At 35.0% G+C, this 23,867-nt stretch overlaps 3 protein-coding genes across 3 annotated transcripts; 1 reads left to right on the plus strand and 2 right to left on the minus strand.

The window, feature by feature from the left end:
* The first annotated feature begins 619 nt into the window (after positions 1-619).
* On the plus strand, positions 620-2,704 carry LOC119068383 (epimerase family protein SDR39U1). Its single transcript, XM_037171949.1, has 5 exons — positions 620-780; positions 843-1,047; positions 1,111-1,348; positions 1,414-1,647; positions 2,416-2,704. The coding sequence occupies exons 1-5, from the start codon at positions 759-761 to the stop codon at positions 2,617-2,619; spliced, it is 903 nt and encodes a 300-aa protein (XP_037027844.1). The 5' UTR covers positions 620-758; the 3' UTR covers positions 2,620-2,704.
* A 6-nt stretch (positions 2,705-2,710) lies between these two features.
* On the minus strand, positions 2,711-3,374 carry LOC119068384 (mediator of RNA polymerase II transcription subunit 10). The gene is made up of 2 exons (XM_037171950.1): positions 3,110-3,374; positions 2,711-3,039 (listed from the first exon to the last, which is right to left on the minus strand). The coding sequence occupies exons 1-2, from the start codon at positions 3,232-3,234 to the stop codon at positions 2,766-2,768; spliced, it is 399 nt and encodes a 132-aa protein (XP_037027845.1). The 5' UTR covers positions 3,235-3,374; the 3' UTR covers positions 2,711-2,765.
* Positions 3,375-5,171: 1,797 nt separating this feature from the next.
* LOC119068017 (BAG domain-containing protein Samui-like) lies at positions 5,172-6,888 on the minus strand. Its single transcript, XM_037171376.1, has 2 exons — positions 6,693-6,888; positions 5,172-6,491 (listed from the first exon to the last, which is right to left on the minus strand). The coding sequence occupies exon 2, from the start codon at positions 6,455-6,457 to the stop codon at positions 5,636-5,638; it is 822 nt and encodes a 273-aa protein (XP_037027271.1). The 5' UTR covers positions 6,458-6,491; positions 6,693-6,888; the 3' UTR covers positions 5,172-5,635.
* Between the last annotated feature and the right edge of the window lie 16,979 nt (positions 6,889-23,867).

Here is a 23,867-nt window from a genome sequence, read left to right on the forward strand (position 1 = left end):
CTCAGTAGAAATGCCAAATTTAGCCGTGTTTCATAATTAAATGTTAACTAACAGTCTAAAAATAGGGCAAATGAATGTGAATTAGAGTACATTGAACATTGTAACGATATAAGTGAAGGTTACTGTCAAGGTGGTTTTTCAAGATTTTTAAGGCCGAGTACTAAGTGTGGTTTTTAGGTGAAATTTTCCTTGACTTCTACTTTGGCTGTAGACGCTGTAGAGTACTTTAAAGAATATAATTAGTTTACAACGGAAGTCACGCGTAATCTCGATATGCTTAGTATTGTTTTCTATTGTCGGAGCGGAGCGGAAACTCGCAACTTCAATGTTATGGAAATTTTTAAAAATATTTTTAAGAATTAGAAGACTATTTTTGAAAGAACGTTGATCATCCGAATGGTAAGCCATGGCCTTGAGTTTTTCGCTTTTTGAGCAAGGAAAATATTTCTGCTTTTCTTTTTAACTATAAATTAGACTATATAACTATTCGCCTTCTTGTTAAGCTGTAATGGAGATTTCCGTCATTTATTTTCATATTGCATCAGCTGCATCGGTTGCACATTCACCCCAATTCTACTACAATTAATTTTATCATCAAAATCGTGTACAAAAAATTTATGAAAACCAGAGTTTGACGTTCTTAAAATAGACGTGCAAAAATATCGCAAAACAGAACCAAAATAAGATGGAACGTCGAGGTTTTTAATTAATTTATTAAAGCGAAAAGACTGTCATCCGATAATTGTACCAAATTTGTGATGGCCAAGCATATTTTAATTGGTAAACGAAAAACTTGTGTCCAATCATAACCAATTAAACAGTGAAAAAAATGATCTGATTAGGTGGCGGAACGGGATTCATTGGATCAAATTTAAAAAAATTACTCACATCTAAGGGATACGATGTGACGACAATTTCTCGAATGCCCGGGTTGAAGCGAATGACATGGCACGAACTGGAAAGTAATGGAATACCGGAAAAAACGTACGCCGTAGTCAATCTTGCTGGACAAAATGTTCTGGATCCGAGCAGACGATGGAGTCCCGGGTGAATATGATTTGAAATAGATTGTTATCAATCGAATTTATTGTCAACATTTGTCCCAAACAGCTTCCGCCAAAATGTTTGGAATTCCCGGATAAATACAACCAAAAATCTCGTGAATGCAATTGAAAAAGCGGCAACAAAACCGAAAGTGTTTGTCAGCGTTTCCGGCGTTAGTTTATACGAACCGGGACCGAAGGTATACACGGAAAATGATAATGGAACAGATTATGATTTCATGTCGCGACTCTGTTTGAAATGGGAAGAAGCGGCCAATTTGAAAGCCGAATCGGACACAAAATTGGTAGGCCTTCCGATTGGAAAACGTTTATCGGTTTTACAAACTTATTATCGCCAGTTGCATTCAAGGTGAAAGTACGTTGCGGTGTAGTACTAGGTCGCACAGGCGGTATGATCAAATCGCTTTATTTGCCGTTCAAATTGGGATTAGGCGGACCAGTACAGCCAGGAGACCAACCGTTGCCGTGGATTCACATAACGGATATTTGTAATCTCATCAAATTTTGCATAGAAGAGAATCAAGCTAAGGGCGTGATAAATGGTGTTGCACCGCAAATTGTTACGAATCGTGAGTTTTCTAAGGTGAGGATCGAACCAAATTTTATCTTCGATTTCGAAACCGATTTCTTAGAGCAGAAACCTTTGTATTACTATAGGGCAGGGCTTAAACATTTTCTTACATTTTTCGGAAGTTTCGCTTTTTTTTGTTGGAAATCTAGGAAAATGTTTTTTCATCTCGCAAGATTTCTGAAGGGCGCTGGGGAATTTGGCAAATCTTTGTATGAGGCACTAGCAACACACTCTGTAGTTTTGGTGATAAGATGCTGATTCATTCATTCCATGGCCATGTAACAACAAGTCGAAATCATATGAATAAAAAACTGCGCAAAAGGGAGGGGGAGGAAATTTTTACTCCAGGTAATTCAGGGGAAGAAACAACTTTTATAGTCAAGCTTAAGCCTTTTGTCCTGGGCCTTGGGACACAGAAAACAAGTCTCAGTTGTTTAAAGACTGCTTACAGAGATGCAATTTGTGATCCGTTTCATTTCATATTTTTCATCTACAACTGAGACAAGTGTTTGGGGTTAAACGGACAATTTATGGTGTTCTTGGAGCTGCCATCATTCGTTCTATTAAACGAGATTTATATTTAACAAGGGAGAATAAGCCAAACATTCGGGACGAATCGTTTCGCATTTACGGCTTCTGCTTTGGCATTTTATTTTTATTGCTCCTGTTTAATGAATTGTAGCCTACCCCAGTTAACCTTTCAACTCTATGACTCATTGACATTCTTTTACGCATCCACCAGCCGAGAATCTTACCATTTCTTTCATTTAATACTTGCAGTGTTTTGCATCGGCCCTAACTCGTCCAGCACTATTTCCTATGCCTGAATTCGTGGTCAAATTGATATTTGGTATGGAAAGAGGAGTACTGCTGACAACTGGAGCTAAAATTTCGTCACAAAAATCGATTGATTTGGGATTTAAATTCACTTATCCAACGGTAGATGAGGCCTGTAGAGAAGTGGTAAATGCAAAGAACAAGTAAGAAACTTGCATGCGTCGGTCTGTGTATACATCTGATTTTTGTTAGAATTTCCCAAGCAATAAATTATTACAAAACTTAGGAAACAGCTGGGTTGTCTTACTGAATTCAATTGAATGGTTTATTAAAAATAAATTCTTTGTCTGCCGTTAATCATCTGGGCGCAATGCTCTGTACATATTCAGCTCAGTGGGAAAGGTTTTCTGCAGTTCCATCAGCATGTTTGTCTTAAATTTACGGTACGCGTCAATTTTACCTTTGACTTCTTCGTTTTTCGTTAGCGCTTTCTCTATGCAATCTTTTGTGTACAGCTGTGGATTCTTTCCTTGATCGATGTAGTCGAAGACTTCGAATGGAACATGTACATCCTGCACTTGATTTTTCAGTTTGTCGATTTCCTGCAGACCGGTTACGATGCCTTGACTGAAAATTGAAGACAACAAATTTTGTGTCATCTGGCTCGCTTGGATGAGCATGGTCGCACTATACTCACATTTTCTGATTCAAAACGTTTTGTTGTCCCTGAGGTTGAAAGTCGCTAACAATAATCCTGACTTGGCGCACATTCTCGATAAACATTTCCAAATTGGTTTCGAGATTCTCCAATGGGGAGCCCATTGTTGGTGATAAATTCGGATGGTGGGTTCGTCCGGAATAGTAGTGCAAAATAATGGGGAATTTCACAAATATCAATAAATAAATACCAGGTCAGTCTGACAAGAGGCCCAAATAAACACACAAGATAAAAATTGTTGACATAAGTGCAGCGCTGTTAAATTTATCGTAAACAAATGTCGCTGGATGTACAATGAGTGAAGTACTAGTGTCAGATCGATTTTAATTTTAGGCGGAAACAAAATCGAAACATAAACTAGATTCGATGGTAAAAATTGACAATAATTACAACTGAAACGCACACAACTTTTCATTTTGTGATTTCGATTCGTGAGTTTATGTTCTTACGAACCAGTAGAACAGAGTAGTACACAGACGGGTGGTAAATTTTAAGTGCTTCATGGCCTAGGCATTTCTATTAGAACTATAAAATATCACAGAACAGCGACAACAAAACAAACGATGAGCTCTGGTTCTGGTCTTTTATGTGCAAAATGTATGTTAAAACTATAAGATTTTCGGTGAATATAATTGATAGATGAAATCATGTTCCTGATTCGATAACAATATTGTACATGCTCTCCGTCCATAAAAGAACGTGAGTTTTTGTAGGCATTTTGAACAGGGGAAACCACAATTTTCCAAATGTCCTTAGGGATGGGAGACGTTCAAAATTATCGATAATATCAATCGAAAGAAATTATCGATAATCGATTAATCATATCGTTATCGATAATTTAATAATTATAGATAATTATCAAAATATCGATATTTTGAAATTTATTCGAAAATTCATGATAATATATCGATAAATATCGGACCGAAATAACGATATATCGAATTATCGATATCTAGATAATTATCAAAATATCAATAAATATCGATTATCGATATTTTTTTGATAACTTTCGAAAAAAAAATCATTATCTATCATTATCGCCCATGCCTAGTAGACGTCCTTTAATTGCCTTATATTCCCTTATATGGTGAAAACTGTTGATTTTTGTATGATTTATATTACCGGAAACGTCAGTAAAATTAAGACATAACTTTGTTTCAGCTGTTGGCATCGGGGAACCTGGCACACTCTATCATAGTATGCGCCCTTTTACTACATGTAACGAAATGTATTAGTGGACCATTCAAAATAGCTGAAACATGTCTAAATTACACTGACGTAGGCTGTAATTTAACACAATATTAGTATTTTAGATTTCTAGGGATAAACAGATGAAAAGTGGAGTTTTCGTGTGGATATTGTTGATCCGACGTCAATAAACACACGAAAACGAGATTCATGTTCATGTAATGGATTTATCTTGCTGAGGTCCATGGTATGAGGTAATTTTTTTTTGTTGATTAACTCAATACCGTCTCTAGCAAACAAACTTCGTTTTGACGCTGTCAAAATACTTTTTTATTCCTATGTTTGTAGAATCACACAGTGTTGATTAATGATACGTCGCATTTTTAACACCTTATTAGTTATGTTGCTGGAGAGGGTACTGATTGGCCACTTTGTAATATTTGCATAAACAGTCGTGGACGGTTGATTGGACTATTTCTTATATGTTTTACACAATTAAAAGTTTAGTACGGTTCTCAGCCACCGGTCGGCACACCACGCTTCTGGTTGGCACACCACGCAAGCGAAATCTTATAATTCCTTTTCAAATTTGAAGTCTTTTCGCATATATGACAAACGAATAAGTCACTTGAATCCAATTGAAGTGGTTATAGGTAATAAAAAGCTAACTGCATCTGGTGCACTTTCGCTGAATACACTAAAAATGCGAAGGTTTTTTTTCGAAATAAAAGATTTCAATGCCTGTTCGCCATACGCACGCTGTTACACAAAAGGTAATGTTCGGATTCCTTTAGCATTGAAAGAGCATTGCGTTTGTAATATTACATTTTCATTGCACTGCACACACAGAGTATATTGAAAGATTTTTTTTATTTATTTCAGAAACGGTTTTGTTTTTACTATACAACATTTATATACAAAGCCATTAGAACAGTAGTTTTGTAAAATCGTTAATAAATAGCATAGCACTACTAACCAGCAATCAATTATTGTTAATTAGTTTACACGGTTATTAAGACCTTTTTTTTTCACATAGAAACCTCCTCACCACTAAAAATGGAATCATCAAAACAAGAAATTTTGGTCTTTCTTTAGTTAAGTTTACCAAAAAACAAAAATGAAACAAATCGGGAAAGAAAAGAAAAATCGAGAAATGTAGCTAGATAGTGGTCACAATTAGTTTTTCTAAAACTTTTAACTGGTAAAATTCTGCTTGCGGTTGCGTGCTAAGTTTATTTTAAGAATTTTGTTTTCGTTTGATTCAGAATTAGTTTTGTTTTGTTTACTCTAATTGCATTGACTAGACCTATAAGCACATCAATTTTGGGATTTCGCTTGAGATTTATCGTTGGACTGTTGTTGAGTGCTAACATTTCCTACAGCCGCCTCTGCTTTAGCTTCCAGCACCGAAATACACGTATGTATACACTTAATAGCCTCTCGTCTAGCCTGTTTGATCTTCTCCTTACCGTCGGTGTCGATCGTATCCAATTTCAATAAGTTTTGCGTCAACATCTCGTCCAGGTACATGTAATCTTTATCCTTTCGAGTGCCACCGAAACTATCTACTTGATCCATGAGACATTGGATTTCCTTTTGAATGATCTGAATCTTCAGTATTGCATTGGCGTCTGCATTGAATTTGTCATCGGTCGGTGGCGCAGAATCGACCTCATCGTGGAGCTGTGATGGTTTCGGCGATGTTGCAGCCGGTTGTGGAGTAGCTGGTTTGGGTGACGGGGCCGATGGCGCTGCACTCTTGCCACATTCACTTTGAACGGTTATGGGAATTGTTCGGCCTGGAGATTCGTTCCGTTGTGTTGACCTTAAGTTTACTGGAAAATGTTTTACTCGATCGAATATACTGCTTGGTTTGGGCGGATCATTGGTGAAATGATTTGAATGCTGGTATCGGGCTGATGATGGTTTTGAGGTGTTTGTTGGATTGGCTGTGGGCTGTTCCGTTGATTTGTTGTTATCCGTGTTTACAGTTTTGTCATCGTAGTCCAGTGTAATTGGAATGTATCGAACATTTGACTGACTGTTGGACTGGCCGCTTTGGTTTTCCTTCGAATTTTGATTGTTTGCTACCTGATCGGGGCCTCCATTGCAATTATTTTGCTTGGATACATCGGACATGTTGATGTTTTGCTCAAGGTTTCAGTACGTCTGCCTAAAATGATAAATTGCATTTGATGTAGTGCGAGAAAACGGTTCGTTACGTGAATTATGTCGCATTGATATGGAAATACGACTGATTTCAGTTCATTCAGAGTTAAGTGGACCGTCGATCGAATTTTTTAATTGACATCGACTACAGAGATGTAAACTTAATTTTATTGAACTTGAACTTTTAGGAAATCAATGGTCTTACCTGCTGTCGATCAGAGTTATAGTTAATAATATTGTCGGAATAGGTAGCACCCCACTCTCCTTTTATTTCTAAATTGATTATTTCGTTTTTGTTTTAAATATAAAAATATGACAAATCGATTAGAGAAATTTTAGATTTTAGAAATTGAAAAATAAGGTCTTGACTTTTGAGACGTATTTTTATTGTCGAAATGTTGGCAATACTTTAAGTAAGTACGCATCTGAAATGCTGCATTCATATGGTTGCGAGCGTTGCCAGTCATTATTTGAATGTGGTACTAGCTCAAAGTAACGAAAAACACCGCGGTATTTTTGAACGACATATTAACACTTTTGTTGCAGATGATGAAAACAACATACTTTCAAAATATTTTTTCACTATAAACGCCATCTCTCTTTAAAATAACAAAATTGCTTAGAAACCTAGGCCATCTGTTTTGTGATAGGCAAAACATTTTGTGAAACACAAGTAAATCATAGTCAACTTAAAAAAAGTTTAAAAAAAGATGTCAATGGCAACTAACTATTGTGCTAGGCCGCGCGTCTCAATGGCATTACCTCCCATATATACATCATTTTCATGACCTTGTAAACGTCAGACACGATCCCAGCTGTCAGACATGTCGAAAAATATCGAATGAATTGAACGAATGATTTTCATGTAAAAACCAGTAAATTGAACGCAGTTAACGTCAATTAATTGAGGTTAAGGACTACTTGACGAAAAATTAAGTGGGGCTATGTAGACGAGTATCGTATAATGAAAATGATCTATTTATTTACCTTGGTCGTTTCAAACTCACTGTACCGTGTTAGGGCTTATTTGAATAAAATCATATCAATAGACACGAGGCCAGTAAGTCTGAATTCACAGTTGTCTGTTTTTCCACCGTTCAACTCCCCGTTTACTTGACATTTCTTTTATTTATATGAGTTTTGCATGGTTTTAATTCAAACAGTCAAGTCATTCTGCCTCCGTTTTCCAGGCATTTAGACCGGAAGCAGAACGACTGGAAAATGGACGGCTGTGGTCACCTTAACAATGATTTCAACCACTAACGATAATTTACAACAATAATGCCCCGTCAAAATAGGTATCGGGGAATCTGGCAGACGGTGCCAAAAGAACGCACTTTCAAACTACGTAAAAGGTGAACTAGCACACGCAAGTTTTTTGCTGCAAATGCTTTTTAGTCAGGTCATCGACGAAAAATGCGTTGTTTTAGCACCGTGTGCCAAATTACCCCACGCCTCAGCGACCATTGTGAATACACATTTACGAGTCAATTTTCTATTTAGTTTTGATTATTATTCTAAAAGCGCGTCCGCATCCATATTTTGTCTGCAATCCGTAGATCAGTAATAACTATTTTCTGCAGTAAGCGAGATATGTATCACGAGAGACTGTGAGGCCAACGGTTTGAAGCTAATGTCATATATTCCGGTTGGGATTTGTTTCTTGAGAGCTATGGTACCTATAGACCTAGTGTGCAACCTCAGTAAACTGCAAGGACTATTTTTGGGAGAGCAATTTCAAAATTTACACCAAATTTTCCAACATTTTCCCACTTTTCTAAAAATTTTCTCTATTTTCCCTAAGTGTTTTTTTAATATGGGAATATTGATAAAAGTGTTGAGAAAAAGTGGGAATAAATAGGAAAACGTTTCTCAAAAACTCGTAAACTTACATCGTAGACAAACTAAAATGGTTGCTGTCAAAGCAGAGACTTGCCACACAAAGAGAGATCAAATGTATGTAGGGGCTGTCGTAACCGGTCTTGATTTATACCAAGACCGCTAGTTTCCGGAACTACAAATACTTCTCAAAACAACAAATTTCCAAGTTAAAACGTTTTATTCGTCCTAGATGTTACAGACACTACACTAAAAAAATTCACACCTCACGCATTCCAGAGCATCCTAGGTACAGCACTGAAGCCATCACAAACATAAAAGTGACAAAAGTGTCGTCAGCGATTGAAAAAACTTTAAAAATTTATTCTAATTGGATCAGTGAATCAACATTGATTTGCATTCATTGCATGAGAATTTCAAGTAGCGACAGGGATTGCATTTTTACATTATATTACAGACAAACTGATTTCTCTTTTTCTTAAACGAGCTGTAGGTATGTATACGCTACAATCCTTGACTTGCAGCAAATTTTATTTAGAGTGGCAAAGATTCTGTACCGATTTGAGTCGACGTTTGTAGAGCGTGCACCAAACATACGGTATGGGTTATGGGTGAAGGGATACGGTCGTTGTTATTCAATTGAAAAATAATATAATATAACGAAGCGGAATGAAATTGGATTGGAGAAAAAATAGCTAGCAATAAGCAAAATTGTTTCGTTAACCTCATAATAGCAGAGCACCAATTGTATACAGCAAATATTTTCTTGTTTTTTTGTTTTTTTTTTTTTGTTTTTCATCAATATAATAAATCCGAATCATCTGCTTTTCCACATTTTTTTTTGATGATTTGAGCAAACTAAATGCGAATCCCCTTGTTGTTTATTTTGTTCCCCAAACCGACATATGCTTTTACTAAATAATCTTGATCGTAAAATGGTGATTTTGTTATAAATTCTCTGCATACATATCGGTTTGTGTAAACTGTAACATAATGTATAAACTTGTTGACTTTTGAAAAGCTCTTCCCAAAATAATGTTTTATGGCTTCTATGTCTGGTGAATCAAGCTTTGGTTCAATACAAAAAAAATCATTAAAAACTGCAATATAAAGAAAGTGATACACGCTCACAGACACTAAGAGCAATGACTCCTCCTTGAGTGTCGATATGAACCAACACTATCCCTGTTCAAGGTATACGGACTGTGTAAACATGTTGAAAGAAATAGAGCTCAAGGCAGTATTTTCTAATGGAGTATCAGATGTTCAACTTTACTTCACAACGCCTTTAATTTTCATCAGAAAAGTAGCGTTTTAAGCGACAGTTCAAACAATTAAAGGGTTCGCTCTTTGTTTTATGAAAATTTTAATCATTTCTTGTTACACCTACAATGTAGGTCAGACGTAGCGCGTGCAGTAATTGTATTTCGATAAACGTTAATTCATTGAAAGCACTGTAAGTGTATAGCAGACGTGGGTAGAACAATCATGTTTGATAGCTTTCAATGCCCGAGCTGCTAAATTATCAGAACATTCCAAGGTGAATGTTAAAATTGTATCCAACTACAAGAGCACAACTCTTAAATATTGAAAGTTGTTGTCACCTTTAGCAGTGCGGAAAGTATATATACCACTCTTAGGCTTAAGTTAACAGAGCTGTCCACCATCCATAAATTAATTTAACACAAAAGGAAAATGGTATTACATTTTTGAGAATGCAAATGTTTCGTCAAATTTTCATACATTGGGGTATGTGGTCTAAAAGAAGCCCTGTTTTCGTAGTTTATGAACGTTGTCCACCAATTATCTTATTCATGACAAATGTCGAGAGATGAGATAAAAACGCTGAGTTAAAGAAGCGTGTCAAGTCTTAAAAATTTGTTATATCAAACCTGTTTCAACGATTTGATTCCGTTTTCCTCTGGTATAACGTGGAATAAGACCGAAATCATAGAAAACTTGCTGCTCAAATTACTATTTAGAGTATTACAAATTGAAAATTAGGTTCGGAAAATTTATAATTTTTTACGAAAACGTAGTCAGTGTTTTATTATGATGTCAGCGTTGTGAATATCTTTAGATCTCGACGGTATAAATAAATGGTCGGACAAAAACAAAGCAAAAATTCTTGCCATGGTGAATTCCACAATGAAAAGCGGCAAAAAATTTATTTATTTTGAAAACAACTTTTTTTCTGTAAAATATTCAATGAATTGATTTAATCAGTCAACAATTCTGGGATGATAAACACAACGAAGAAAAAATTTTATTCAAAATTCTACTGAAATACAAGAGGATCAGGCCAAAATATAATCATAATTTTGTGAATAATTGAACAACATTAAATGAATATTCAGCAAATGGGACTAAGGAAAATTTGAAAAGAGCACCAGCATATACAATACGAAGTAACACTTGGTCGTTATTATAGATTTAGCTCACACTTATATGTATAGTGTAGGAGGGAGCACATTTTTTTCTGGCATAGTGCACGCTTAGTATGACAATGTAATCAAAAGTAATATTGCCTTCAATATTTTTACAACTCAATTTTGTATTTCATCCCATTTTGTGTTCATTCTTAGCTCGGTAAACTGGTAGAATGATGTAAAAAAAAAACAAATTGCATGTTGTTCAATCATTCCAAGGAATGTAATGCCGTAATAGTGTTTTAGCATTGATGCAGTAAACGTTGGCTTATAAAAAACAGCTGGTAGACGGTGAAATGGTTATGCTAAATATGGGAACGAAATGGGTCAATGCCCAAGTATTTTACCTTAATTTGTTACTTTAATTTTCACCTGTTTCATCAAGTTTGTTAATTTTTGAAGATTTTATTTCTAGAAATCTAAATAAATTATTGACTTGGATCAACGCACTTCAAGCAAAAGTGGTACTCTAAATAGGTACTGAAACTTGACAGTGCTCCATACAAAATTTTACACTGTAAAAAGAGTGGGGATAAAATTTCATACAAAATAGTACTCTATTTGGCAGCTGTCATTAATAGCACTTTTGCTTGAAGTGCGTTTCTTGGATCGATGGATACTCGAGAATCATAACCACTGAAGGTAATGCAAATCCACAGTTAGACACGGATCCAAACTTTCAGGTGAATTTTAGCTCCGTCATGTTACACATGTATTGAATTCGTTTGCGTCAAGTTGCATCTAGTGGTAAATTTGGAACTATTTAGCGGCGTTATGTTGCACACATATAAGATTCGTTTGCGTCAAGTTGTATTTAGTGGTGAATTGAAAGGATTTAGGGCCGTCATGTTACACAAGTCTAAGTTAGACAACATACGAAAATGAATTCACCTCAAAGTTTGGATCCGTAATTTCTCTGATCCGCTGAGGGTCTGCATTACCTTCAGTGTTTACATACTTTGATCATAACAACGGAATATTTCAATACATTTTTTGTACCTCTATTTTCTCACACAGTAATTCAAAAATGAATGCAAGTTTTACTCAACCCTGAAAACAGAGTATGGTAAAGGGATCTGCTATCGACAGCGACGGCAAAAATAAATAATGAATCCTGGATGATGTTTCCTTATATAGGGTACGGGCACCAGTAATCCTTTTTTATCAATGAAAGAACAATATATATATAACCCCACTTAATTTTTCGTCAAGTAGTCCTTAACCTCAATCAATTGACGTTACCTGCGTTCAATTTACTGATTTTTATATGAAAATCGTTCGTTCAATTCATTCGATATTTTTCGACATGTCTGACAGTTGGGATCGTGTCTGACGTTTACAAGGTCATGAAACTGATCTATACACACCCCTCCTTAACAAAAAAGAAGTTTTTCCGAAATGCACCCTAAAACTAAGAACGGGTATCGTTTCAGGGACCTTTTGGGAGCTGAGAACAGCATTCAGTAAAATCGGACCAGCTCCTTCCCCATACAAAATTTTTCATTTCATAAAATTTCATACACCCCTCTGAAATCGTTTTGTCACAAAAGTTCGGTGAGTGGACATATTTTGATCGAAGTTAATTTTTATCTTATAGAAAGAGGTAATAAGTATGTAAAAAGTTAAAATTGATTATGAAGGTAAGAAATCAGCGCGTAATATTCCCTGGAGTATACAAAATATGCAAAAAAAGAAGAGGTTTTTTATATGGTAAGATAAGTATAAATCATTTTTGCAAACTGAGTCTATTACGACTGATATTCAACTTTGTAATGAGCGATTTCTGTATCCACAACTTTATAGTCGAATGTAGCTTTAATTTTACAGTGGGTTATTATTAGTTTAGCAGATAGTACTTTAAAATGTCTTGCGGTATAGGATACTGGGTAACATGTCTGGTTGCATGGATGATTGGATGAATCTTAATGGGTGTGTGCTTATCGCCCAGGGTGTATACTCAACACAACGCACATATATTATTCGGATCTGATGAAGTGCTTAACGCGCCCTAATCGTCTTGTTTTATTCAAATTAATGGTTTCGATCGCTCTTAAAATATTGCAATTAATTACAGTGTGCAGTGTAATGTATATAAATGTGAAACGAACCGACAAAAAGGCAAGCATGCAATATGCGGCGCCATACCAAGTTTACTCTAACCGATATTCAAGCCGTCTTGTTGAAGACTTATTTTAGAGTCAAGCAACAACATACACACTTTTGATTATTATCTTGATACATTCGCCGACAACTCGTCGATGTAGCTGTTTATGTAACAAGTTGGGTAAAGCTTTGCGTCGGTCGTATTGGCAGCACATCCGGATGGCACCCAGATTACCGAACGATTCGGTGTTGAGGAATTTCGCGCCGCGTCATTCACAATAACCCACAAAGTGACATTTTCCTTATACAAAATGTGTCATTTTGTCAATTATTGTGAATGACGCGGCGCGAAATTCCTAGCAGCCAACGATTCACATCGGTGTTGAGGAATTTCGCGCCGCGTCATTCATAATAACCCACAAAGTGACATTTTCCTTATACAAAATGTGTCATTTTGTCAATTATTGTGAATGACGCGGAGCGAAATTCCTAGCTCTGTCAGAACATATTATTGAAAATTCTAAAAAATTACAGAGAGACAGAATTGGAATTTGACATGTTCTCTAATTTCGGAGTTTGTGTGGTTTGTAATTGATTCCATAAAAATTTCGTTGAACAAATGAAAATTTCGATTTTTATTTTCTGAATTTTCGTTACGTCCTCGTAACAAGAGTGAAATACTAAAATTTAAAAAAATCTAGATTTTCATTTGTTAAACTTTAAAAAAAATTGTGGAATCACTTACAAACCACAGAATTTCAGAATTTTTCGGACTCTTTCAGATTTTCAGAAATTTTTAGAAATAAATTTAATAAAATTAGTCTCTGGTACTAAGCTGAAAATCAACATCGTTACTTAACTACACTCTGTCAAGAAAATGGTAAAATTGTACATGAAAGCCATTAAAAAAAAAATCAAAAATGAACTGACAGAGTTTTTGGAATCACTAGGTTAGATTTTTTTTGCATTTATCGGTATATTCAAGTTCGGTTCTATAATATTCTTAGAGTTTTGTATTTTTGATTTTATTTTGAAGGAAAAATTTGTAATTTTTCCTGTAATGTGATTGATAGAGTCAAAATACCTCTTAGTCTAAACTTCAATATTACGTCGGTCTCACGGCAAAAAGGCAAATCCGATGAAGGCACATTGTGTGTTAAAGTCTATGTTTGTCGTGGGAAAGACAATTTTATGCGTCGAATTGAATTTGATTTGATTGTAATGCACGAAGAGTAAATTTCAGCAATCAAAATATTATTTCAAAAATTTGAGTCACATTATCTCGCAATTACCAGTAACTAGCCATTGCTAGTACTAATCACGTTAGTATTCGCTGTCGATAATATTCAGGTCTGTAGCTACTGATGAGTCTAGGTGGGTCAGACTCAACTGAACTTATGTCTAGCTAGGGACCTGACAATACTGATAATATATCAAGTAAAGATTACATGCGATGGGGCGGTTCTATAATTGACCAGCCTGAGTTTTAAAAATTAAATTTTCAAACCAGAGAGTCCAATGGATTTGTTTTGCAGCCCTTACGATTAAGTTTCTTTTTTTGTTCGACAAAGTATTTACCTTCAATCACACTACTAACTCAACATTTCCATAGAAAGTGATTTTATATTCTGTGCAGAAGCGAATACTTTTCCGAAATCGTCGTCAACTTCTTCCTTTTTTTATATTTCAGAGTTAATGGTCTGGTCAGAGACCTGTGTACCCTACAATTTAAATTATTCACAAGCAGTGGGTAAATAAATCACTACTTGTGGCATGTTGTTTTATTGTATACAATTGAAATGGGTGGAAAAATAAATAAAAAAAATCTTTCGGATTGTGTAACATTGCTGGTAGACACCCCACTTTTTATTTATACGCGATAAATGTTAAGTTACGCGAACAAAATTAAAAACAACTCACGATTTTGATGCTGCCATGGTACTATACGTCGAATGATTTAAATTTTCTTTTTGACTTTTACCCATAGTAAAAAAAAGGAAAACAAACACCGAACAAGACGAGAAGAAAAACAACTACAATCGTTGATGGAACTCACGTTCCGTTCCGTTTAGAAGAAAACAATGTCTACATTGATATATAAAAATTACCTCTTTTAAAATTTCCTATTGTATCGCCAATAACAAAAACAAAATCACATTTTTTCCCTATTTCTACTTCAAATGCTTAATTTGTATGCTAATGTTGTACCCGAATTTACCTTGTGCAAAACCATTGTTTGCGCATCGATGAAAACAAAACTTTTCACAAAGCAAATTATTTGAGGAAATTGTAAATGACGAGAACTTCTGGTTATATTATTTTGTGTCTATACATTCAGCAGCTCTTGTCTATATGTTATACATATGTATAATAATACGTCGATAAATTTTAAGTCTATAACTGAAATGTTCGGCAGGAACTTCTATCTTTCAATGATTACACCCAGAATTTAATAATTGACGTAAAGTTTTTGTTCTTTCATGCATAATACAAGAATGATATCTTAATTAGGGCATTTCTCTAGGCAATAGATCAGAAATTATTCATAATAATGGTCTATGTATTACCGAAGTAATTAAACAATTTTTTTCCTCAAAAATATTCACAACTTTTCGGCGACAACAATTTTTTTTTTCGTATTACGTCGATGATGTAGAGCCATTAAATATTACGATATTTTGATAAAGATAAGCTGAAAAACAAAACGTACCAACAAAAGATAAATTATTTTTACATGTTTTTGTTTTGCCCAGGGTCGAAAGTGGCCTATTACATACCTAGGAAAAACCTGCAATTTGGTTCAGGTTTCAACAGCATGTAATCGTATTTTCAAAAATTAACTTAACCGTACTTTTCATGTTTGAAGCACGTCTTTCGACGCCCTCAGCATGTAAAATCCATTACATAACTCGGGATAAAAGTGAAAAGTCTCGTTTTAGTGTGTTTATTGACTTCGGCTTTGCCTCGGATCAACAAAATTCACACGAAAACTCTACTTTTCATCTTTTTATCCCTAGTCATGTAAAATACTATTACATGACTAGAGACAAAAAGATGAAAAGTGGAGTTTTCGTGTGAATTTTGTTGGTCCAAGGCGAAGCCGAGGTCAATAAATACACGCAAACGGGATTATACATGCTGAGGGCCTCGAAAGTAGTGCTTGAAACATGAAAAGTACGGTTTTCGACTCATGTAGCATGTAAAATCCATTACATAACTCGAGTTGAAAAGTCTCGTTTTCGTGTGTTCGCCTCGGATAAACAAAATTCGAACGAAAACTGGACTTTTCAAATTTTTATCCATTGATATGTAAATAACTATTTGACCATACCACGCAATAGAATAAAACCAGAAATTCTCAATGGCTATTACGGGATTGAATCATATTATGGGTGATTTCGGATCGGCCTCTCCGGAGCTGGGGTCCAATAAGTGCCTAAGGGTTTTTCGACGATATCTCCAGACATTCAAGTACTACACTTGTCAGTGATACGTCAAATAAAAGGTATTTACAATACCGATCGACAAAAGAAAGTTTATGAAAATCGGATGACCGACTCGTGAGTTAGACCCCCTGGTGTGAAACAGGCACAGGGCGGCAAGTAGTTTTTGCTTGTAGGTCGGTCAAATTTGAACATATTTCGTCTGTTTTAGCTTTAGCTTTATTATCAGGGAAACGAGCCATCAGAACAGTCGGAGCGTTTGCTGCGACTGAGCCCCGTACAAACCCGTATATCTATTGCGTACGTGACCCTAGTGCGTCTGTCACCCTACTTTGACCGTAAGCCTATTGCGCCGGTTAATGTAGTTAAAGTAAAATTATTATGTAACGTGTACATCTTATAAATTGCGCATAGCGCAATTACGAAGCCCCGTACGACGTTCCTTTCAAATGAAACAAAAATTTCAAATCGCCCTAAAAATTTTATTTTTTTGAAGGGCCTAGTATCGGCCTCAGTCCGAGGACCCAAATTTAAAATTTTTTCAACAACATTCTATTCGGCCTTTGATTACCTTCCAAATGAAACAAAAATTACGAAAAACGGATGAAATTTGCTCGAGTTATATGTAAAATACACATAGGGCCCTAGTAGTGGCCTTAGTCCAAGGACCCAAATTTAATTTTTTTTCAACAACATTCTATTCGGCCTTTGATTACCTTCCAAATGAAACAAAAATTACGAAAAACGAATGAAATTTACTCGAGTTCTATGTAAAATACACATAGGGCCCTAGTAGCATTTCACTTCTAAGGCCCTAACTCACGGTCCACTCACCCGATTTAAAAAAAAAAAAAAATTCCTGGATTGGTATTGACAATACCTATCATTTGCCGTGTCATTCCATTTCCATCGTTTTTTTTGCCATAAATATCACCAAAAGACCTTAAATCACTTAGGTTGCCCTAACTCACGAAGGGCCGACCCGAATATACCCATCTTCGAGCTTAGCCTCACTATTTCGACTATCTTTCAGGGAAAAAAAAAAATTTGAAATCGGATTTGATTTAGTCAAGATATCGACGTGACGGACAGACGGACAGATGGACAGACGGACAGATGGACAGACGGACAGACAAAATGTTTATTGCAGATCCGTCATCTATGAACATAGGCAAACACTTTGCCCTTACCGTCTGCTTCGAATTCAATCAATTACACACGGCATCGTAATCCTATAAGCCCCTTTGTACTTCGTACGGGGCTAAAAAGTTTATGAAATTATGTTCACCGGAGTGAGCTCTTATCTGGCTACTCGGCCGTACAGTGAACGTTGAGTATTTTGTCAATATCTCGAGTAAATTTTGACCGAATTTCATGATTTTTTTTTTGTTTAAAAGGTATTAACGAATGTAAAGCGTCGATACTATTTCCGGTCTCCTAACAAACAAAATGGCTGCCGGCGGCCATATTGGATTTTATTAAAAGTGATATATTTTGGGAAAATTGGTACTTAGAGAGTTTCTGTTAACATAGAAGTAATTGGTAAGTGTGTGGCGTGTTTCAGGCATTCCGTATATGGACATCTATATATATCTATATTCACCTATATTGAGCTATATACAGGCATATAGAGGGTGTTGAGGAATTTCGCGCGGTGTAATTCACAATAACCCACAAAGTGACATTTTCCTTATACAAAATGTGTCGTTTTGTCAATTATTGTGAATGACACGGCGCGAAATTCCTAGCAGCCATATAGAGCTATATAATAGCATATTCCTCTGTGAAATGTTTATTTCTAGGAAAATATAGGTAAATATAGCGGTATATAGCTGTTTAATTAGGAATTTGTAAATTTTGACTTCGTACGGGGCTGTCAATATTGTCTCCGGCAATTTATTTGTATACGATAACAAGGCAAAGAGTGGATAATGTAAGTGATTTTAAAGGGAGAATAGTTTTCAGCAGAGAAGAAAATGAAGTAAGAGAAATGAAGAGTTTCACATTAAAGACTTTTGATACGAATAGGTGTTTCGTACGGGTCGGCGTTAGCTATGTCTTATAAATCAATTTCGAGTTTGCTTCCCGTAATATTACTGGTCATGGAAAGTTATGCACGTATCTGGCTTTCCCGATTGATTTCTTACACTTTAACTTCGTTCGATGTAACAACAAATCCAACTGACAAAAATAAGTCGTTCCAGGCAGATCCGTATTTTTGTGTAAAAAAATAGAAAGAAGAGGCCCAAAAGTCGATGAAATGTCGACGTGATTTTTGTCAGAAAGAAAATCTCCAACGTACGAATATTTTTGGACTTAGGGATGGGCGATATTGATATTGATAATCGATAATTATCGATTATCGATAATCGATTATCGATAAATTTTTCTATCGAAAATTATCAAAAATAATATCGATAATCGATAATAATTGATATTTCGATAATTATCAAAATATCGATATCTCGATAATAATCAAAATATCGATATTTTGATAATTATCGAAAAATCGATATTTTGATAGCTACTATGAATATGAATATTTAGATAAACCAATACAAATGCATGCAGTTTTCAGCTGTAACTCTTCCATCTTTCCATTAGGATGATGATAAATTAGACAGAGATCTCGAAAAGTTGCTTAGAACAGTTTTCAATTTCTTCACAGTAACATAACTTTATGATTATCAATTATTTTCGGAAATATCAAAATTTGATAATTATTGAACTATCGATATTTTGATAATTATCGATATTTCGATAATTATCAAATTATCGATAATTCGATAATTATCAAATTATCGATAACGATTTGATATATCAATTATCGATAAATTGTTTTGATTGATATTATCGATATAATAAAAGGTCTCCCATCCCTATTTGGACTCAACATTGTTGTTCTCGTAAGATGTGTGATGTAAGGCCGTGTATAGATCAAAAGAATTTTTTAAAGCAAATCCACCTTTGGTATTTTGAAAAATTAGGAACTGCCTACAAAATTGTTAATCAAATTGTTATAGTGAAGACAGCAACTGAACTTTCAAGGTATTACTTACTATACTTTACATGATTCAAAAGTGAGGGATGATCTAAAATTCTAACTGGGGTTTCGTTCTTCACACAATTTGTGTATTTCTGGATACATAGTTATTACTCGGCCAAGGCTACAACAAACGAAACGGCCTAAAATCTTCCTGGTCAGGCACACAAATAACTATTACATGTTGAAGAATGGTTTTCAGTCCGAAAGCATGTTAAATACGTCGGTACTTTTTATTGTGTGGCAGTAAAACTTTGCTTTGCAACCTTTTTTACATAAAATGTTTATGTACAGCGATCAAAGAAGTGCGTAAATGGAATTTCAAATAAATGAGGATCCCACTGCTGTACATAAAGTCTTGTTGCTAACACGTTAGGAAATGGTTTTGCGCATGCGATATGTTGCCGTATCAACAATCTCACATCTATTACGCAAAAGATCCCATTAGTTTACTACTTATCAAAATAGCTATTGAGCTATTGTACCAGTATACCTGTAGCCGCAATAGAATTTTTACTAATGAAAGTACAAACCAGGTATGGTATGTCCATACATACCGGAGGAAATAGCGATTTCATATTAAATAAACTCACCTTTCAATGATTTTAATTGAAAGGTGAGTTTGTTTATATGAAATCGCTATTTCCTCCGCACCATACAAATTTTGACATTGGACCATACCTATTATAGAGTATACTTTCATTGATATTTACCGTCTCAGTCGGTAAAGCAGCCGCTAGCTGTTTATCCTTCTTCAATACCTGATTCATTTATTAGTTACCAACATTGAAACAAGTTATAAATGCAAAGGAAGCAACCATTACATTTTGTATCAAAACCATTAGTACAAAAACGTAATGAAAATAAGGACTTGCTTTATTGAAAATTCGACAGCCATCAAGTATTTCAAAAACTGGTGGCATTTCGTGTAATTATGTTAATTGAAATTGCTGTTCGCGGGGAAAAGATTAAAATGTGTTTGATGTCAGGAGGGAATGTTCTTGCCGAAACTTTTTATTGGAAGGATCGAATTAAGGGAAACGGCTTAACGGGGCATCTGTTATTCAAATTATGAATATTTTACGGTGCGATGTCCTCAAAGAATCAATTTCATTCGAATTTTTATCGTAATACGAGGTGAGAATAAAAAATATTCGATCGAATGGAACTTGTCGAAATAGGGGATAGGACTTATGTAACTAGAGGGCGTTTTGTTTTGCATGTTTGTTTAAAGCAAAATCTCTAATCATACTTTCTTGATATTCTACAAAACGAACATAGAAGTCATTAAAATTAATAATTGGAGGCCGATTGCCCAAACTAAACCCATTTTTTTCCTAACATTAGTTTAACAAAATTGAAAAGCTCTGAGGGAGCCTCGACAAACCAACCTCAAACGATTTTCTACGCTCAAAACAAAAATGTGTATATTTGAACGAACACTATTTTCACGTGCATTCAGATTTATTTTGAACGCTGTACCGCTGTACGCTTTACCGATTTTTCCCACATTTTTTTCAAATTTTACAAAACATATTTTTTAGGAAAATTAGGGAAAGTATGGGAAAATTCAAGAAAATGTGGGAAAAAGTTTTTCCAGAAATAGTCCCTGCTAGTTATAACTGATGACTTGAGCACTTGAGCACACAAAGTCCACATTACTTTTTACCTTTACTCTAATTACCAATTACCATAGGATTACCAAGCTTTAGTCAACCAAAAAGTTAAATTTTCGTCTGATCAGTTCTGGGAATTTTATTTTATTTCAAAAATCCACTCAAACAAAACACAATATACAGTTCACCTAGTTAATTAATAGAAATTCATTGAAAAACTATTCGAAAAGAGCTCGTCCATAAAAGACATTCACACAAGTGAGGAATGTTAAGTCAATTTTATGCCGTTGGAAAAGTGTAGGCAAGAGTATATTCAAAAAACTGATGTTCCTAATGAACGACACCGCAAACTTTTTTTTCCACGAACAAGAGAATATGAAACTGTTGCATAACTCTGATGAATTCAGTTAACAATTCCCTTTGTTTTACCTTGACACTTTTACGAATGAGAATATTTAAAAAAAATCCTATCACCGTTGATGCCATAACTACGATTTGCTGTTTTTTTTTTTCTCGATAAAACTCAGTATTTCCAATTCTGGATTATACCTTTCACAAAACGAACTATTTACAGTTTTAAAGCTCGTTTCAATTTCTATGTGCTGTGTCGTGTTAAAATATTTTAAAATGTATTTTTAACAAAACATAACTCACACGTGTATAGTACAGGGAGCTTTTTTATTTTGTTAACGTTAAGTACTATAACATCACCAGCAATGCCACGGAAGATCTTAATTTTTCTTGACATAATCCATTAACGTCTGTTTCCTTTACCATGACAAAATATAGCTACAATGTTTTTGAGAAAATGTTGAAATTTTGATTAAGAATTTTCCACCAATTTACCTGGAAACTGTCAGCTTATCGCTGGAGGGCAAGATATCTAATAATACATTTAAAATGTTTAATGTGTAACAATATTCACCGTGTTCAGTTACTAAGCTTTGTTTTTATTTCAACGAAGTTTATTTATAATTTAAAGAATTAATTTGGAGTGTATATAATATCATCGTAATAATAACAGACATAACTTATACTTATAAATGTTGTGATGTTGTCAGTGACTCGAACGTAAAGAATGTTGAAAAACCAGAGTCAAGTTTATAATAACGCATTCAAAGAATTCAGATCCTATGTATGACTGGTACGCCCCAAAAATAAGATGTGACAAAAATATATTTTCTAATTAAATTTCGTTGCTTTAATGAAGCGAGATTGCGCCCTCAAGTGACATACTTGTAACCCATTCATTTCGTCTCACCTTCTCATTAAATGCATTTATAGTCCAGACTGTATACATTTCTTTGTGAGAATTCCTCTTTTATTGTAATTAATTAAGATCTGAAGAATTTGTTAATCTTTTGAGCTCATACTACGATTTATGGGATGGTAGGGCTGAATGTCAGCTAGACATCAAGTACAACTTCCACCGTGAAAAATGTCCGCCACTAACGCCACTGTCTATACAAAATGGATCTGATTTAGAGTAGAAAGTTTCTTGTTTCTAATAATGAAATGGAGGAGTCGAAGCCTTCGAGAAGTTCGTTAGAAATAGCGGGAAATAATAACTACGTGACTTTTGAGGAAATTGTTGGTGGGAACGGTTGGCCAGTGCTAAGGAAAATAGTTTTGAAAGAGAAATTTGCTTTTGACGAGTGAAAATATTTTCTGGGGAACATTTATTTTTGACGCATCGAAGAATTTTTGACGCGTTATAGTATTTTTGACATGTGAAAAATATTTGACGCGTGAAAAAGCGAATTTGACCTAGTGACAGTTTCGCCCCAAACAAATTTTGACACAGTAAAAAAATTTGGAGACAGTTTTTATACAATAGTACTCTATTTGGCAACTGTCATTAGAATCACTTTTGTTTGAAGTGCGTTGATTATTCGATTTTTTTTTAAAGTTTTGATTTGGAGTCCAAGTAGTTGTACCATATTCTGCACAAAATCATTCATAACTTTCTGAGGAGAAAATAACACAATACAGCTTTGACTATCATTTTAATTGATTCAAACTAAGAGACATTATACTCTGCGACCATCGTAAACAGCATATTGTACCAAATGCAAATATATAAATAACAAATTTGCATTTACATAATGCAGGAAATTGCTGTCTGCGATGTCACAAAATACTCGACGGGACGCTACTGATGAAGGGCTGAATAAACTTGATGTCTCGCTTCTCCAACATCAAACAATGGTTCTGACAGTGCAATAAATACATGGTATGATATTGTTCCAACCGTCTAAATCAAATGATAAACATAACAATAATACCATTGAATGCAATATCATCCCCGGGGCAAGTTTTATTGAAATGAATGTTACTCTAAGGCCATATTTTCTTAATTTTAGCTCTGATGAATGCTGTATTTGTAACAAAACACAATATTTGCGTATGACACAGCTTTTGTAGTAAAATTTAATTCGGATGGACAATACGTTTGTTGTTATACCCATACCCTCATAACACTCCCATCGAGAAACGTGCGGAGTCATCGGCTCCTTGGTGTGAATAATCACCGAACCGACTGTGGGCTTTCACGAACCGTTGAATGAATTATGGATGATTTTCAACGGTTTTTTACACCCAATACGACACCGTGTTTATCCTTTCGGGCTGACCAAAACGAGCAAAACAGGAGTAAACTGTTTTGCTCGTTTTGACAAGTAAATTTCAAACAATTCACGCCGTAAGTGCGGTCGAAATTCAGAATCTTTCTCATGCAAGTCTTTCTAACGCAGCGTCATTTTCATACAAGGAAGCGTTGAAATGTACGTTTTGGTTCACTTTTTCATCAGCTTGTTCACTTGAAATTCAAATTTAAGGCACACTTACGGCGTGAATTGTTAAGATATAGTAAAACGCAAAGACGTTTGTCGTACCCTACACATGTAA

Source organism: Bradysia coprophila (genome assembly GCF_014529535.1).
Source record: "Bradysia coprophila strain Holo2 chromosome X unlocalized genomic scaffold, BU_Bcop_v1 contig_173, whole genome shotgun sequence".
NCBI lineage: Eukaryota > Metazoa > Arthropoda > Insecta > Diptera > Sciaridae > Bradysia > Bradysia coprophila.

Bases quoted from the DNA above. Each gene is read 5' to 3' on its own strand.
- LOC119068383 (XM_037171949.1), top strand. From the start codon at position 759: ATGGCCAAGCATATTTTAATTG. The intron at 781-842 runs GTAAACGAAAAA...TGATCTGATTAG, and splicing joins GGCCAAGCATATTTTAATTG to GTGGCGGAACGGGATTCATT. The intron at 1,048-1,110 runs GTGAATATGATT...TGTCCCAAACAG, and splicing joins AGCAGACGATGGAGTCCCGG to CTTCCGCCAAAATGTTTGGA.
- LOC119068384 (XM_037171950.1), bottom strand. From the start codon at position 3,234: ATGGGCTCCCCATTGGAGAATCTCGAAACCAATTTGGAAATGTTTATC. The intron at 3,040-3,109 runs GTGAGTATAGTG...TTCAATTTTCAG, and splicing joins AACGTTTTGAATCAGAAAAT to TCAAGGCATCGTAACCGGTC.
- LOC119068017 (XM_037171376.1), bottom strand. From the start codon at position 6,457: ATGTCCGATGTATCCAAGCAAAATAATTGCAATGGAGGCCCCGATCAG.